At 38.4% G+C, this 17,486-nt stretch overlaps 1 protein-coding gene across 1 annotated transcript in view; it reads left to right on the top strand.

Moving 5' to 3' along the window:
• The window catches only part of osbp2b (oxysterol binding protein 2b), a 43,048-nt gene extending 26,112 nt beyond the window's left edge, over positions 1-16,936 (top strand). Inside the window, exons 3-14 of the mRNA XM_056746593.1 lie at positions 3,807-4,057; positions 10,575-10,773; positions 10,896-11,019; positions 12,141-12,207; positions 12,456-12,608; positions 12,858-13,103; positions 13,691-13,811; positions 13,996-14,099; positions 14,699-14,794; positions 15,094-15,278; positions 15,519-15,733; positions 15,904-16,936. Of these exons, the coding sequence (XP_056602571.1) occupies positions 3,807-4,057; positions 10,575-10,773; positions 10,896-11,019; positions 12,141-12,207; positions 12,456-12,608; positions 12,858-13,103; positions 13,691-13,811; positions 13,996-14,099; positions 14,699-14,794; positions 15,094-15,278; positions 15,519-15,733; positions 15,904-16,046 (1,904 nt within the window). The 3' untranslated portion in view covers positions 16,047-16,936. The remainder of the gene's footprint in view (positions 1-3,806; positions 4,058-10,574; positions 10,774-10,895; positions 11,020-12,140; positions 12,208-12,455; positions 12,609-12,857; positions 13,104-13,690; positions 13,812-13,995; positions 14,100-14,698; positions 14,795-15,093; positions 15,279-15,518; positions 15,734-15,903) is intronic.
• Positions 16,937-17,486: the final 550 nt, after the last annotated feature.

Below are 17,486 nucleotides of genomic sequence, written 5' to 3'. Positions count from 1 at the left end.
TACAGACAGAAACAACCGCTTATTGAAGGTGAGCATTATACCTAAAGTGAAAATTAAAATAACACAGACAACACTGAAATAAAAGTGATAAATAGATATATTATACAAGAACAGTTTGTGTATAAGCAATACATGTGAACTTACAGGTGTTTTAGAAAAGGCATTTAGGTATGTGTCAAGGGATATGGCAGGGAGATCAGGTTGTCTAAGAATGTCAAGGCTCTTGATATCTATCCATTTAGATATTAAAGAATAAGTTAGATCTACGGTTGACACTTTAGTGACATTCGTTGTAATAAGGTTTGCCAATTGGTCAATCCTAATATTGAGAGACTATCCAGTGTCACTAACTCATTGACCATCATGGAGCTGGCAGATTTTGACTGATATTGAGGAGAAAGAAGAGCCCCACTGAAAATACCATCTCACACCAGCATGAGATTCTATGATGGCATAGACTGGCTATGATTGTTAGTGCTGGTTTGTGGCTAGTGTTTAAGTTATTTTGGAAGTAATTTACATTAACGAATTTGGCAGACGCTTTCTCCCAAAAAAGAAAAACAGTGCATTTAAGGTGCATTTTATCAGCATGTGTATTTCATAGGAGTCAAACCTGTGACCTTTGCTAAATGAATGCCCTACCAATTGAGTTACAACAAGCTGGTTTGTTCCATGGTCCCAGGAATGTCACAAGAAGATTTAAAGGTGCTCTCTGCTCATTGCAGTGCTACATAATATACAGTAGCCTATAGCTGCATCATCATGTTTCATCTGCAGCATGTTCACCTGATCTGCCAGTTCAGGTGTTGATGTTCTTCTCACTACTGAGCTGGCCGAGTGTTGTAAACACAGATAGATGACAGATGGTAGGCCCATAAATGCTATTTAAATCATTTTTAATGTGTGCATGTCCTGAAGCACTTGGCATGGCCTTAAGAGGCCTTTAGAGAATGCTCTGCATTCAACCCATCCAGGTGCACACACACAGCAGTGAGCAACACACACACCGTGAACACACAGACAGAGCAGTGATAAGGTTGATAAGTGATAAGGTTGGCTGTATATGTGTGCTCAGAGTTAAACCCCGAAAAGGGAAAGAAAGAGGCTTGGAATGGAATACTGATGTACTGTATACTGTGATATGAATACTGTCAAGTGCCAACTATATTTAAAAAATAGCATGTGAAGCAGTCTGCCGTATCCATTGCACTGCAAAATTTAAACAGTAGTATCACGCTATTCTATTCTATTCTATTCTATTCTGTAAAGGCTTTCTGTTCTATTCTCTGTTTTTGTCACATGACCTCATTTTGTTCCATGCTTAATCTAGCCAGTAGTGGGCATTTTTTCCATTATTTATTTCTATTTATATTCCACTATTATTGATTTATTAGTACATAGATAGGGTTATTTTTTACCTTTAATCTAATTCGGTCTAAAAATGCATTGAAAATCATGGCTCTGTCCCTAGGTTGACACTGCTTTTATAATACAGTGTATTTTTTACTTTTAAGTAGGCTAAATTTGAGTGTTTTTAATTTGGAAAATGTTCACTTAAATACCTTATATAGCATATATGCAGTATATATATATAAATTAATGTTGATTTTCTAAGTACATTTAAAATCTAGTTTTAATTTACTCAAGTATTTTTACGTTTCACTTGGGTAAAAGTACAACATTTTTTAAGTATGTAGATTTCCATGACAACACATTTGCAAACCTTGCAAATTTTTTAATACATACACTGCATTAGCATACCCACAAATTCCGATGTCAGCACTGTCACACGAGACATGCTGCAAAGATGCATGAGGGGCTGTGCGAGGTCAGCCAGTGTGCACGTTTGTGTGTACACATGTGTATCTGTGTGCTTGTGGCTGAGAACAGCTTATGGGAAGAGAGAAAAGAAGAAGCAAAAGGAATTGGATGATTTGATGAACACAGTGTTCAGGGCTTCTTAACCTTTCCAGTGTTTAGACCCCTGAGATTTATTCTATTGCTGTTTAAATGAACAGTCAATAACTGTTTCCAGACCAGAGGTTTATTTGCATCCACCAGCAATAAAGAATGCAAAGCTAGAAAAACAGAGGCAAAGATATACGTTTGAATAGGGTGAAGTTTAATTTAGTTAGTGTTTAATTAAACCTGCTCATTCATTCATTTGAAAAAAATTTATTTGACTGTTGTCACTCGCACCGGTTATCTGCAATAATGTCTCTCATATTAGTCTGCAGTGTCAGAATTCACATCCCCAAACAATATTTACTTTATCCACGTTATCAACTTCTGCATGTCTCCCTTCAATGAAGAGTGCCCTAAAGTGACCCCTCACATGGAGTGTGTTCTCTATCTGCGTGTGTTGTTGAGTCATGAGAAGGTTAATGTGTTCAGTCTCTGAACAGTTTGCTGACTGCGGCTCTTCTCTCTGCTGAGGAGGAACAAACACAGCCAGATCAATCTCACCCTTGCCCTGCTCGGCTGATGGGAAGGAGGTTGCCATATCCTCCTCTCTCACACGCACTGTTTCACGTCTTCTTAGTTGCCCTCCTGTTGAGCCACAATTCCTTTTATCATAGAAATGTGTCATTTTTTCAAATGTATTATCTGCTATTTGTTTCTGTTGAACCCTGTTGAATCATCAGAGCAATGAATACTGATACTTCGAGGTTACTTACGTGTGTGTGTAAAATTTCGTTTATGTCCACTTTTACAGCCATTTCCAGTTTCATTATTCCCTAAAATAAAGGTGTTTAAAAGGTTCTTCACAGTGATGCCATAGATGCCATTCTATGGATGTTAAATGTTCTTTATGTAACCGAACAGACAAAAACGTTTTTCAATGGCATCGTGAAGGACCTTTAATTTTAAGAGTGATCTTTTCGTCTTTGCATGCCATAAAATTACAAAAAGCTATTAATTTCTGTTGGTGTAAAACATTTTGTCAAGAAATAACTGACTGGCATTGTAACTGAGTTTGATGAGAAGAGTTTACCTTAGATGAGTTTGGTCAGACCAAAGCATTATTAGGAAATGCAGTTGTGTCTAAAACGTTTCTTCTTATGTAATGTTGTGTGTAGTTACCAACTCCCATAGCTATCCACACTAAGTTCTTGTGTGTGTTTTGCTGCTTTGTGTACATGATCAGTGTCTATAGCAATGTTCACTAGGCGATAGTCTTTGGAGCCACAGCCACTTGTAAAATGAGCATATATTAATGAGGGACCTTAGGTAGACCTTTGTTGTCAACATCATTAAAGTGGAAACACCTGGAAAACATATTGAGCTTTAGGGATTTCTTTAGCCTGTTTTTAAATAGCATTGAGAATAGTGTAGTTCAGGCAGGAAAAATGGACATTTATGCATTTGCCAGACGCTTTTATCCAAAGGGAAATACATTGCACTGTACTATACATTTGTTTCTGACTATGTGCAATCCCCTGGGATTGAACCCATCACCTTGGTGTTGCTAGTGCCATGCTCTAACCACTGAGCCACAGGAAAGCAAGGAGGAATTACTGTTACCATGGAATTGAGTAGACACGTTACCCTGAAGCATTGCGCATTAGTTTTTTTTACACTCAAAATTTTTTGGGGGATTTATCTGAATGCTTAGCATTTTTCCTCAAATATATATCTTCTACACATCATACTGGAAAACATGTTTCAACTCAAACAAGTTGCAAATCAAATCAAAGCAGCAGTACAATACCAAATATTGTCAATATTTATATGTTTGTAGTTAAAACCACGACAAAGATTAAATCCTCCACACCTTCAGATTTTCTCTCTCTTTTTGTGTCTAGATGACTCTGCAGACGAGGAGCCGACGTCTCAGTCGGACCACAGTGAGATTCAGGGCACTCTGAAGACTTTGGCCAGTAAGTTGGATGACCTCAGCACTTGTAATGACCTGATAGCCAAGCACGGAGCGGCTCTGCAGAGGTCCCTGAGCGAACTTGAGGCCTTACGCGTGCCTCTGGAAGGAGGAGAGAAGATCAAGGCTGTCAATGAGAGAGCCACCCTCTTCCGGATCACCTCCAATGCTATGATAAATGTAAGTGCAGACTCTCTCTTGCCACAAACACGGATGTGAAGTCACAATACGATACAGACTATTTGGTTTGCTTTTAATTCTTTGAGTCAGGTTGCCATTTTTTTTAAAAGCTGTAATTCAGGAATTTAAATCTGAATCCATTAAAGTCTCATGGTCACTGTGGATCTAAAGTTGAAAGTTGTTGCTTTGTAATCAATGAAGGTAGAAGAACTGTAACCTACTCTGCTTCGATCGATACAGGCCTATGTATAGCTCCTGGATTTGTGAGTGTCCTCTGTGTCTTATATTTGATTTCCTAAATCAAATTTTGGACAGGTATTACTATCCTCAGCAACGAAAATCAATACTGGAAGCGAGGTCGTCTTGTGTGTTCTCATTTTAACTTTGGTAGACATCACCAAGCTCATCGGTCTGTGTCAAGCTTGGGTGAACTCTGGCGATTTCATGCTATTTATTTTAATTTTCATGTGACTCGCTAAGAATTTCAACCATGTAAAAAATGTACGTGGCCTGCATCATCAATTTGCTAACTTTATCCTCAGTGTATTTTTGTGGCTATACCAAAATCACAGACACTGAATACTCTTACATGCAACATGATTTAAGAGTTCATTTTAAAGCCATGAACTCTGTGATCTGTCAAATCCTGCGTTCTTTTTTCTGCATTTCAGTCTTTCTTTACTGACTTAATCCATTTTAACTAGGGGCAAACTTTGTGAGATTAGCATAAACCATTAGCCCTGTGAACGACAGTAAGCGTTTGAGTGGTCTAACTCTCAGATTTGCATGCTATCTCTGTTTGGTCAGCTGTGTGGACTCTTCTTTTGTTCATTTCTAAAAATGATTTATAACCGGCTGAATAGAAATACACACACATAATGAAAAGTGCTGAAAAGCAGTATGTGGCCCAGCTCATTAAACCACTATTACACTGAGCCACAGCTCTAATGAGAGTAAAAATCTCTCTCGTAGTGGGTGGCGATGAGGATTATCCTGACACTATCAATGTTATACTGTATGTTTTATATTCGTCTATATGTGAAACAGAAGGAGAGAGGAGATGCAGATTTCTCTCGGTGACTTTCACACTGCACTTGTAAGGTCCTTCTTATTTTTAAGGGCTCGTACATTTGCTTTAAATGTAGTAGTAACAAATTTGTTTGGTAGTTCGGTTGAGGTATATTCAATTTTCTGCACAATTCATATTTAGATTTTGCAGCGCTTTTCAATATATTTCAGTTGCCAGGTAAATATTAAAAATAGAAAAGGACAGGAAAAGGAAATAGTATATAGAAATAAAGGGGAAAACATATAAAAATGATTAAATGCATTTTAAAAGACATGTTATTATTATAGGTATTCCATAACATTGGCGATACTATATGTATTAATAACTATCTTTAGGATTTTAGTCAGACTGTTATGTTCATACCACTATCAAAGCAGTGGTTCTCTCAAATTTTTTTTTTTTTTTTATTTACTCATCCTTATGTTGTTTCAAATATGTATGACTTTCTTCTGCAGAAAGAAGATATTTTGAAGAATGTTGGTATCCGTCCAACACAGGCCCCCATTATCTTCTTTTGTTTGGACACAAAAACCATTCTAGAAAATGTAGTTTGAATTCCAAAGAACAAAGAGTCATATACAGTACAAGTTTTGAACAAACCTTTGTTTGGTGCATGCTGGTAACATTCTAATTACTTTTCAGTTATTAATAAAGGAAGTAACATCATTTTTATGTCTGCGTGAACTATCCTTTTAACTATGTCGGTAAATGTTTATGTAAAAATAGTTGTATGTACAGTGCTCAGCGTAAATGAGTACACCCCCTATTTTAACATTTTAAACAATATCTCAATGAACACAAAAACATTTTCCAAAATGTTGACAAGACTAAGTTTTATATAACATCTGTTTAACTTATAACATGAAAGTAAGGTTATTAATATAACTTAGAGAACAAAATTTTCAGTTTTACTCAAATTAGGGTGATGCTAAAATGAGTACACCCCACTAAAAATCTCTGGAGCAAAGCTAAATTTTAGACTACAAAAGTCTAATTTAACAAGAATTCGAACACCTATTATAAATTATGAAGGGACAAGTTGAGAAGCACTCTCCATCCAGCATCCAATCTCTAAAAGAGGTCATTCTTGAAGATTGGAAAAAGATAGATATGGCAAAATGTCACCAACTTGTTCATTCCATGCCTAGAAGACTTGGTGCTGTCATTAAAAGTTATGGAGGCCAAACAAAGTACTAGATTTAGAAGTTTTTACTCATTTTTGCATCACCCTAATTTGAGTAAAACTGAAAAATGTGTAATCTAAGTTATATTATTAACCTTGCTTTCATGTTATTAATTAAACAGATGTTATATTAAACTTGAACTTGTCAACATTTTGGAAATGGTTTTTGTGTTCATTGAGATATTGTTTTAAATTTTACTTTTCAAAGGGGGTGTACTCATTTACGCTGAGCACTGTATGTGTGTTTAACTGAGGTGTTTTGTGACTGTATTCTGATCATTTCACAAACTGAGACCAGGCAACATTACATGTAGACCATTAGTCAGAATTAATTTTACCCCTAATAATAAATATGAGCATTTTCATTCCAACCATATTGAATGCAGTACCATCTGTTGTTGACACATGCTGTTGTCAGTTTTAATTGAATCACATGGCTCCTCTCCCCGCCATATATTTTCAACAGCATCTCCCAGATAAAAAAATAGTATACTGTGCATCCAGCTCTTTTTTTTTTAAGTTTCTTTAAGTCACGAGCAGTCTGGGACCTGGGGCCTCACTCAGCAAAAAAAGGTGGAAGTGTTGTCTATGTTAAAAGTAAAGAGCTATAGTTTCATGAACGTATGAGGAAGCCGCAGTCACATGCCGAGTGCATGACTGTGGATCTTCTCTCATAGCAGAGCTTCACACTGTCAGCGCTGTGAGGAGTCCAGGTGAGTGCTGGGGCGTTATTGACTGACTCGGGTTTGTTGCTTGCTTTATTTATGTACTTTAAAGGCACAAGGTCTGTCGTAACAGAATAGCAGGAGTGGAAAGACTTTTGGTATTCCCTAAACTGTCTTATGTTCTGTGAAGTATCAAAAATATACATTTGCCTAAGCAGCAAATGCTTGAAAAAAATACGCTTCATTAATTTTCATATTAAACCATGCTGTACATAATTAATAATTAAATTCTGGTTGAACAAATGACATTGTGACGCTTGCTGCCAAGTAATTCAATTATTTGTGTACTTTTAATACTGTAGTTCATTACTTATTTTAATAGTTCACCTCAAACAAACAGTCATCATTTATTCACCCTCATATCATTCAAAACCTGTATACTTTTTTTTTCTTAATGGTTTTGTGCCCATACAATAGAAGTCAATGAGGGCCAATGTTTTTTGGTTACCGACGTTCTTCAAAATAACTTATTTTGTGTACTTCTGAAGAAAGTCATGCATGTTTTGAATGACAGGAGGTTGAGTTAAAAAAATCATTTTTGTCTGAACTATCCCTTTAAGTTACTTATATACAGTACTTACTATAAGTATGCTTTTTTCTTTAAAACTCTTTTGTAGCAACCCAAGTGTGATAGTGCTTGCATTAAGCCCCCCAAACTAAAATATAGGACCAAGCTCACTATACAGTGGTTCTATAGGTTAACAGGTCAAAAGTGCACTTTTACTGATGGATGGATAAAAAATGATAGTGAGTATATTAATCTACCACTAGAAGTGACTTTTGAACTCTGTTTTTTTTTTTTTTGCTCATTTATCTTGATCTGTGCGAGTCGGTCTGACAGATATATCTAGCAGACAGTTGTCAGTGAGATTAATTTAGAACTTTAGAGCGATGGACAAAGAAACAATATGAGAGTTGTAGGGAGAGACAAAAGAAAGTACAGTGGAAAGATGTGACTGACACCCAGAGGCTTGTGGTGCTGTAAAAGACGAGATTGGTTTTTACTTACTGATTCTGTGGCTGTAGTTTTGTCTCATTCATTATGGTGATGGATGAGCTCTGAGGAGAGGGACGCTCTCATATACTGAATTACATTTCAATGCTAATTTTTAGAGAAAGCTGCAGTATGTTGTGCGGTAGATTATAGTGTGTATAATGTGCAAGAAACAAGTAATTTTCATATGTTGCTCTATATGTGGATTCTGGGAACACAAAATATATTCTGAAGAAGGTTGTTTTCTGGCCCCCATGGACATGCATTGGTTTTGTGTCCATACAATAGTAGGACATAGGTGTCGGCGGTCTTCAGTTACCAACTTTCTTCAAAATATCTTCTTTTGGGTTTTGCAAAAGAAAGAAAGTCATACGGGTTTGAAATGACATGAGGGTGAGTAAATGATGTCATCATTTCCACTTTAAATTAAACAAACAACATTCATTTTCAATCGTGTGATTATTTTGTGTGACCTATAGTAGCCTAACCCCCCTTATATATCTCTATTGCTCAATTCTACATAATCATAGACTCAAAAAAAAAAGACTCAGGCCGTAGACAGACTGCATTCTGATACATCTGCTGCTTGTCGTGCTGGCGTGTTTCTGAAGATGCAGTGGTCATCACATAATCTCAGTCACTTCTGCTTTCAGTTTAAATGAGCTGGCGCTACTACCGTTTAACGGTTTCATAAGACGTCAGTCTAATATTGTGTTGTTAGACAGTAAACAAAAGTCCTAAGAGAAAAGCAGAAATACTGGAACAGGAAGGAGTAAGGAGGCATGATTTATATGAGCTCAAGCAGTTGAATTTGTGCGTGGTGCCTGCGGCAGGAGGATAGATATGATCCCTGGAGAATCGGGAAGCAGGATCATTGTGATGGAAGATGTATGGAGGAGAAAGCCGTACGAGGAGGATGATGTTGAGACAGGATGTGCTTTACACATCTCGAATTGTCATAAATGTATGATGTTGGGTCCATGAGCCATATGTATCTTAGAGATGATTCAAAAGATACGTTTTTCAAATTTGCATGAATGGGGAGCAGTCAAGAATATGACTAGAGGAAAGGAGGTCTGAGGTTTCACTGGGTTCGTCGGGTAGGCATCCTTTATGTGTGGGGGATATATGATTATAGAAATACATGGCATATTTATACTTACCTTTCCATGCTATTATAAGAATGACATCTCATGAGTTGTGTGTCCGATCCCACTTTCATCACATGCATTATCCTGGGTGAAAGATGCCTTTTGGTGAGGTGCTGCTGATAATGACTTCATGGTTCCCATCAAAGCGACACATCGTCCGTTGTGCCCCTCAGCCTCATTGGGATGTTTCGGCCCCTTTATAAGAAGACACTCTGTTCGGTTTGTGTCACGGTTTTAGGGTCGCGGTTTTCGGTTCGGCATCACACCTCAACGCAACCATACGCGCCAACCGTTTGTCTAAGGCTGTTCTATCCCCACTAGCATCGTGCTCATAATCTTTAGTTAAAATCTGAAAATGCACTTCCTTCCTATAATTCCTATCCATTTTAGTTGACGTATGTTAGAGGGCTTGGGCGGAGCATCCGTTAACTCCTCCCCTTCAACTGTCAGTCTGCTGCACGTTCCATTTCAAAATGCAACGGCTGTTTTTATACATCCAATCAAATCGCAGAGAAAGACGAAAGTCAAGGCCAGTCAAAATACGGAAGTAAAATCGATCACAACTTCCGGTTCATTTCCAGTTCAATGCATTGATTTTGAAATGAAAGTATTTTTTGCTTTTGCACATTTAAAAATACATTCATACCATTTTAAATAAAAAGATAAAAAATCGAGGCTATCACATATATTTACATTTTCCTAAATACATGCTCTTACTCTCACTCTTACATAATACTGTCGTAATGCTTAAAAGTGAAAATGAACTTACTTTACAATATTTGAGGTCTGAAAAAATACAGAGCATCTTTTTTGTTATTTTGACCTATTTCGCTGGTTTTCATTTTATGCAAATGAAGGCAAATAGAAACCATATATTTTGTTTGAAATTTTTGAAACGTACACGAAGAGGAAACACTGAAAGAATTAAAACAATACTATTAGCTTTAGGGTTTGGGTTAGGGTAGAGGTAATAATATACATGCAGGCTAACACTAGGTTTAAGGTTTGGGTACAGGTTAATAGGACAAATTGCTGTTTAATATGCACGCACGCTAAAATTTGCGTATCAATTGCAAGAAAAAGTAGCCGTACTGTATGCACGCACAATTGAACTATGTATTATAATAATAATAATGCAACAGTGCGTGTTATTTATACGCAATTGATGAGAATGGGTTGGTGTAATTCCACAAATATCTCTATTAATCCAGAGAAATGAATCTGTAATTTTGGTGAATTGATTTTTTCCCTTACACTAAGCCACGCCCCCCCAGGCTACCTTGCTGACTGTGTCTTTAACCTCATTATGTCAGTTTCACAATTGCAAAATCCTAAATTCCACGTACATCTCTCTGTGTTACTGTTTACCTCACGCCTCATCTGTCTCATTCGTAGGCGTGCCGAGATTTTCTGGACCTGGCTGAGAGCCACAGCCGCAGATGGCAGCGTGTACTTCAACATGAGCGTGAGCAGCGTACCCACCTGGAGGAGACCATTGAGCAGCTAGCCAAGCAGCACAACAGCCTGGAACGAGCGTGGAGAGAGGCTCCCGCGCACGCTGTCAACACAACCGATAAACCCACCACCGACAAGGGTGAGATGCTGATGTCCTACGCAGACCTGTATGATATCATCATAATTGATGATTGCGCAGTAATGACATAACATGTGTGACTGGGGTTTTGACATTAAAGATGTGTTGTTATGTTCTAACAGGAGTGAGTGAAAGGCCGCGGAAAGAGGAGGCAAGTGATGAAGATGAGGATACAGAGTATTTTGATGCCATGGAGGAATCACCTGCCTTTATTACAGTGACTGCCACAGACCCCTCTCAACACAGGTCAGCTTGTATGGACTTAAAGGTCCAGTGAATGAAATTTAGTGGTGAGGTTGCGAATGGCGTACATGCACACGGGTCGATGACGTACTTCCACTAAAATCTCAGCCAGCCTGTTACATCCGGCGCCATAGGGAACAATGACATTTAGCTTCAGGATGCACATATGATTACGTTCAACAACGTGAGTCTAAATATTAAAACACTTTGCCATACGTCGACAACCAAAAAGGAGAAGCACTTCAGGGTTTACGTTTCAAGGTACATCAACAAATATAATAAAAAGCAAAGTGAACTTTTGCACTTACTAGAGATGATCACAGAGGCACTTAACAATGCTCACCTGTAGTGCTGTCGGTTCACCAAAATTTGAACGTTTTCTTATTAAACACATCGTTATCACTTGGTGAAAAATCCTCTTATTGCTTTGAGAGTGAAAGTGACCCATTGGCTGAGATTTTAGCGGTCGTATGTCATCGCCACGTGTGCATATACCCCCTTGCAACCAATGGCTCCCTTTCAAAGCTCTACGATGGCTGACACAGAACTAAAATGTTGTCACGTTTTCGCTTCTTTGCCGAAGGAGATAACGTATTTACAAAACGCGCTCTGTAAAGCAGTTTGTCCCTTAAGGGCTACTGTAGATTCAACATGCGAATTCCATGCAAGGGGACCCGCGGTTGAAATAGCTTATTCTAAAGTAACAAAAACATAACATTTCAATGTATACACCTCTGAAGACAAGTTATGTATGTTATATTGCATTTCTGTCAATAGATAAAAAAATTACACATTGCACCTTTAATATTTCGCAAGATTTTGACCGTAGCTGTATCCATTCTAGCCTTAAATCCTGAAACATCCTTATCTCATTGTAGGCCAGTATGCTGTTATCTAATCTACTAACTGGACGTTTATGATGATGTGTGGTTCAAAATAAACAAATAAGAGATATGTTGATATTCATGACTCAAAAAGCTCTGTCCTCTCATTTGAAATATTGTATGTTCACATATTTAAATATGGCCCTCATTGAATAGCGATATAGCATCTACAGATATCTCATGTTCACATGTAGCCTACATCAAGCTTCAAGGACCTCCTTGTGTTTCTTGCTGCTTTAGACGTTCTCAGAGTAATCTCAGCGGTGCTAGTGGAGGACATCCCAGCGAATGGAACCAGGACGACAATGTGAGTTCTTACACTTGAAACAAAAGCCCTACATTTGGGCCATATACAGAAGAGTTGCGTCCAAACTCCCTAAAAACTGAGTTGACAGATTGGGAATCTGAAAATAAACATAAAACATTGAAAGATTACAACTATTGTGTTCCTTTCAATTAACTGACTCTTATTTACTGTAACTGAATAACAACTCTCAACACAAACATGACTAAATTCAGATCAGTTCCTCTTTCTCTTTTTCTGTGTCCTCCCAGTGTTCTGTGAGCAGTAATGATTTTTCAGGGAAAGAGGTGCAGCCTCACAAGAAGAGGCGGAGCAACATCCCAGAGAAGCCCAACTATTCGCTCAATCTGTGGAGCATCATGAAGAATTGTATCGGCAAAGAGCTTTCTAAGATCCCAATGCCTGTGAGTCACACGCAGCTCTCTGAATTAAAATTACATTGTGCATCATCACATGAGCAGTAATGTATGACATCATCAGTGACATCACTACTATTTGTTTCTGGTTGTCATTCAACCTTTTTAATCTAGTTTTATGCCGAATCCTTTCATGCAAACGTATCTCAGTCACTTGGTTTAAAGTAAATATAGAGGTATATACTTCACCACTGGGCGCAGCCAAGGTCCATCCTCTCACTTTCTCTGTGTGTGCAGGTAAACTTTAATGAGCCACTGTCAATGCTACAGCGTTTGACCGAAGATCTGGAGTATCATGAGCTGCTGGATAAGGCAGCACGCTGTGAGAACTCACTGGAGCAGATGTGTCTTGTTGCGGCCTTCTCTGTGTCCTCCTACTCCACCACAGTGCACCGAACGGCCAAGCCCTTCAACCCTCTGCTGGGAGAGACCTACGAACTGGACCGCCGGGAGGAATTCGGCTACCATTCTCTCTGTGAACAGGTCTGAGTCAGAACCCGATAAGATAGTAGAAGAAAAAATATTATTTTAATAAATCCTGGGCTTAATAGAAATGGACAGGTTTTCCAATCACAAGTCCTGGCTTCCAATACATTCAATTCCTGAAGAAATTCCTTATTGCAGAAGCAGCTTTACTCCGATTTTCACTAGGATAACAATCAGTGATTTTTTTACAGTTTTTATTGTTTTACCTTTTTACAATACCGTTGCACTTTTTGCCCGTTTTCTGTAAAGCTGGTTGCAATAACACACACTTCAGAAATAAAATGGCTAGCAGTCATGGCATCACAAAAGATCAGAATTATGATACATTACATTTAATAATTTAACCAATACTTTTATCAAAAGCAACTTATAAATAAGGAATATCTAAAGAAATTTGTCAAAAAGTGTCCACTGTCCAGTGACATTAGCATTACATTGAATTTCAGTTATTTACGTTTATTCATTTAGAATTTTTGTTGAAGGTGACTTGAGAATTAAAGACCTTCAATTTATTTCTCATTTACAATGGAGCAACAGCACCCCCTGGTGTCTTATTATGTGTGACACGTGCCTGTGTTTCTCAGGTCAGTCATCATCCTCCAGCAGCCGCTCATCATGTGATGTCACAGCGAGGCTGGACCCTGTGGCAGGAAATCACCATCGCAAGCAAGTTCCGTGGCAAATACCTCTCCATTATGCCTCTGGGTGCGTGTCTTTAAATTCTTAGTAATATGGCATTTGTGAATTTACATTGCTAAAGTGATGCATGCGGATATGACAATTATGATTCTGTAATGGCAATCACATCTGTCAAGTCTATTCTAAAAGGATTAGACTTCTATTCAGAACGTCAGACACACATCAGGATTTTCTCTCTCTGTCCAATCAGGTGCAATCCACCTGGAGTTTCATGCCAGTGGAAACCACTACGTGTGGCGTAAAGTCACTTCCACCGTACACAACATCATTGTGGGCAAACTGTGGATTGATCAGGTAGGTTTCACAAAGCACGTTTAGTGTTTGTATGTTAAAGGAAAGATCACCCAAAAATAAAAATTCTGTCTTCATTTACTCACCCTCAAGTTGTACCAAATCTGTATGAATTTATTTGTGCTGTTGAACACATAAGAAGATATTTTGAAGAATGTATGAAAGCAAACCGCTATGGTGGCATAGAACTGTTTGGTTACAATCATTCTGCCAAATATCTTTCTCTGTGTTCATCAGAACAAAGAAATGTGAACAAATATGGAACAACTCAAGGGTGATTAAATAATGACAGAATTTTTATTTTTGGGTGAACTGTCCCTTTAAGAGCGAAATATGTTTCTTTTATAAAAGCCTAGTCAATAAAACTTTGCCTTTCTCCAATGATTTTTAAAAACGGTGACGTTGTTAAAAAGACCTTCCACATTGTTATACAAAAGCTACTGTATTTGCAAGGCTTTATACCCATTATAAAAAGTCTGGCTTGCAGAACTATGTATGATGACCAAAACATGACGAAATTAACACCTAATGTGACAGACAAGCTTTACTGAAAGCATTTGGGCATAACGTGCGCATGTTCTGACATACTGTCTGTCTTTCAGTCAGGAGATATTGATATAGTCAACCACAGGACCAAAGAGACCTGTCAGCTCAAGTTCTCTCCCTATAGCTACTTCTCAAGGGAAGTTCCACGAAAGGTTTGTTTTATAAATAATACTTATTCCCTTCTTCCTCTCATCTGTTTCTCACTTTCTTTCTAACTCAAGATTGAACTGTCATTTAGTAGCTAGGCAGTTTAGGTGCGTATAGTGCATTTAAACACTCCCCCTGTCTTTTCCGTTTGCCAAAGGTAGTCTCATATATTGTGTTCGTGACGATGACAGTTTGAGTATTTTTTATGGAAAAATCATCTTTCTGCCCTATTCTGTCCTCTCTTCATGCTTTTGTAGTCGAACCCCAGAGCTTGTTATCCTAATTGTCCTTGTCAACCTGTAAGGTCACAGGGGTGGTGATGGACAGCGATGGCCAGGGCCACTACATCCTGTCTGGCACGTGGGACGATAAGATGGAGAGTGCCAAGATAGTCCAGAGCAGCACAAGAAACAGCAGCTCTGAGGGAAAACAAAAGACAGTCTATCAAACGCTCCCACCCAAACTACTATGGAAGAAATACCCGCTACCGTAAGAGACGCCTTCAGAGGGAGCATTCAACACACGCTTAACAGTGCAAATATCGGCCAGCCCCATACAGTACATGAAACAACTGAACTATCTTATAAACTAAAGGGGTGTTACAATTTCGTAAAAAAATTGATCTTGTGCGAATTTGAAATTGGGTTAATTTGTATGCTTTTTTTGTCATGATTGAATAAAGTTTGTTATTAAAAATGTAAATCAAAAATCTTACTCTTGTGCTCTCAGAGAGAATGCTGAGAACATGTACTGTTTCTCTTCTCTGGCTTTGACGCTGAATGAGGAAGAGGAGGGTGTATGTGTGACGGACAGCAGGCTGAGGCCGGACCAGCGGCTGATGGAAGCTGGACGCTGGGACGAGGCCAACGCGGAGAAACAGAGACTAGAGGAGAAACAGAGAGCCACCAGGAGGAGGAGAGAGGCCTCAATGGCCATAGATGACGGTGAGCAGAGATGCAGACAGAAACCAATTTTACATTCAAGCTTCTTGCTAACCATCGCTAGGGTCTGATAAACGTTCCCAATAATGCGAAGCGATAACGAAAGTAGAAGTGAACGAAATTGTTCATAACAGTTCTCTTGTGTTGTAATTCACTGTTGTGGTGTATTCCAGGATTGGAGTTTGAGTGCTACAAGCCGATGTGGTTCCACCAAAGGATGGATGAAACGACAGGAGACTTGACCTTTGTTTATAAGGGGGGTTATTGGGAGGCGAAAGAAAGACAAAATTGGAATGAGTGTCCCAATATCTTTTGAAGACATGAAACATTTTACTGACAAAACAGGAAAATAATCCCTGTACACGGACTCAACAATGCGTTGCGATGGCCACTGAGTTTGTGAAAAACTGCAATGATGAAACTCTTAAAGCGAGCGTGTGTTTGTGTGCGAGCGTGTGTGACATATATCTTCAGCTGACTCTTAAACAGACTTGCACAGGAGAAGGGAAGAACAGGACTCGAGTTCTCTCTCAAGTTCACCTCAAAGATGAGTGAGTCAGAGAAACGTGTAGATCTTCTAGCCAAGTGCCGCCCACTTCATCTTCCAAAGCGAAATCAGGTTGTTTTTATTCTGTACAGCCCCTTCACAAATTGCACTTTCCCCCCTATTTCCAGCATTTCTGGAGGATAAACATGAGACTCAGTCATGTTTATAATTAGATCATATCAGAGACGCTCTTACTCCTTCCCTTCTGGCCTAGAAACTCACCGAAACACGAAGAAGAGGAAAGTCAGATGCTGCTGCAACATATGGATAACATTTATGTGAATTGTTCCACTTAGTGTACTTCCTTAAGGGAATTTTCATATCAACAATAATAGCATATTTGGGCAGACGAAGTTCTTGTTCACATATCCCAGAGAATTAAGGGAGAATGGTTGTTGGACTTGTTTATTAGAGATATTTTACCAGCCCCTTCCCACTTTGCATATGCTAAGGATCAACCGTTGAAAAAGCCATTGCAGGCACAGTTTGACACAAACCTTAAAAACTGCTTTAAATCCATGAAGGTGAATTTCAATTGACAATAGCTTCATCCTGCATTGCTCAGCGGAGCCTCTCAGTGGTCATTCTCCATGTTACTGTGACTGCCACAGTACAATGCATATCAATGCAATTAAAAATACCTTTTTGTACAATCAGGATACTGAATGAATGATTGACTGATTTAACAAATAGACATAGCAAGCGTCCAAATGTAATACAGAAATGAGTGAAGATGCTTTGTGTAAGTCATTTACTCATTGGTAATGCTTGTATTTATTAGCAGTAGAGATAGCGGATTAGAACATGATCACGTGTTCCCAGTGAAGGGGATTCGTATCTGTTATTTTACAATGTGGTGCTGCTATAGAAAAGCACATTGTATATTCTCATCTAATTGAACTGTTGAATTCAGTTCCCCATAAGAGAAAGTAAGATCAGACAAATGTTTTTTAGCAGTCATAAAACATCTGTTACACAAAATGAAATATTATAGTTTTATTACAGCTGTGCACTTTGGAATAATGTAGATGCAATACAAGCCTGTTTCTTAAAGGAATATTGCACCCCAAAATCATTTTTTTTTAAATATAATCGCCCTCAAGTTGTTCCAAACGTTTGAATGTTAGCAACTGACTTTTCTGGGACATCATTGACTACCATAGTAGAGAAAGTAAAAATGGTAGTCAAATGTGCCCCAGAACTGTTTGC

Source organism: Triplophysa dalaica, chromosome 4 (assembly GCF_015846415.1).
Source record: "Triplophysa dalaica isolate WHDGS20190420 chromosome 4, ASM1584641v1, whole genome shotgun sequence".
NCBI lineage: Eukaryota > Metazoa > Chordata > Actinopteri > Cypriniformes > Nemacheilidae > Triplophysa > Triplophysa dalaica.
Note: the sequence above shows the minus strand (reverse complement) of the source record. Positions and strands in the feature narration are given on the sequence as shown.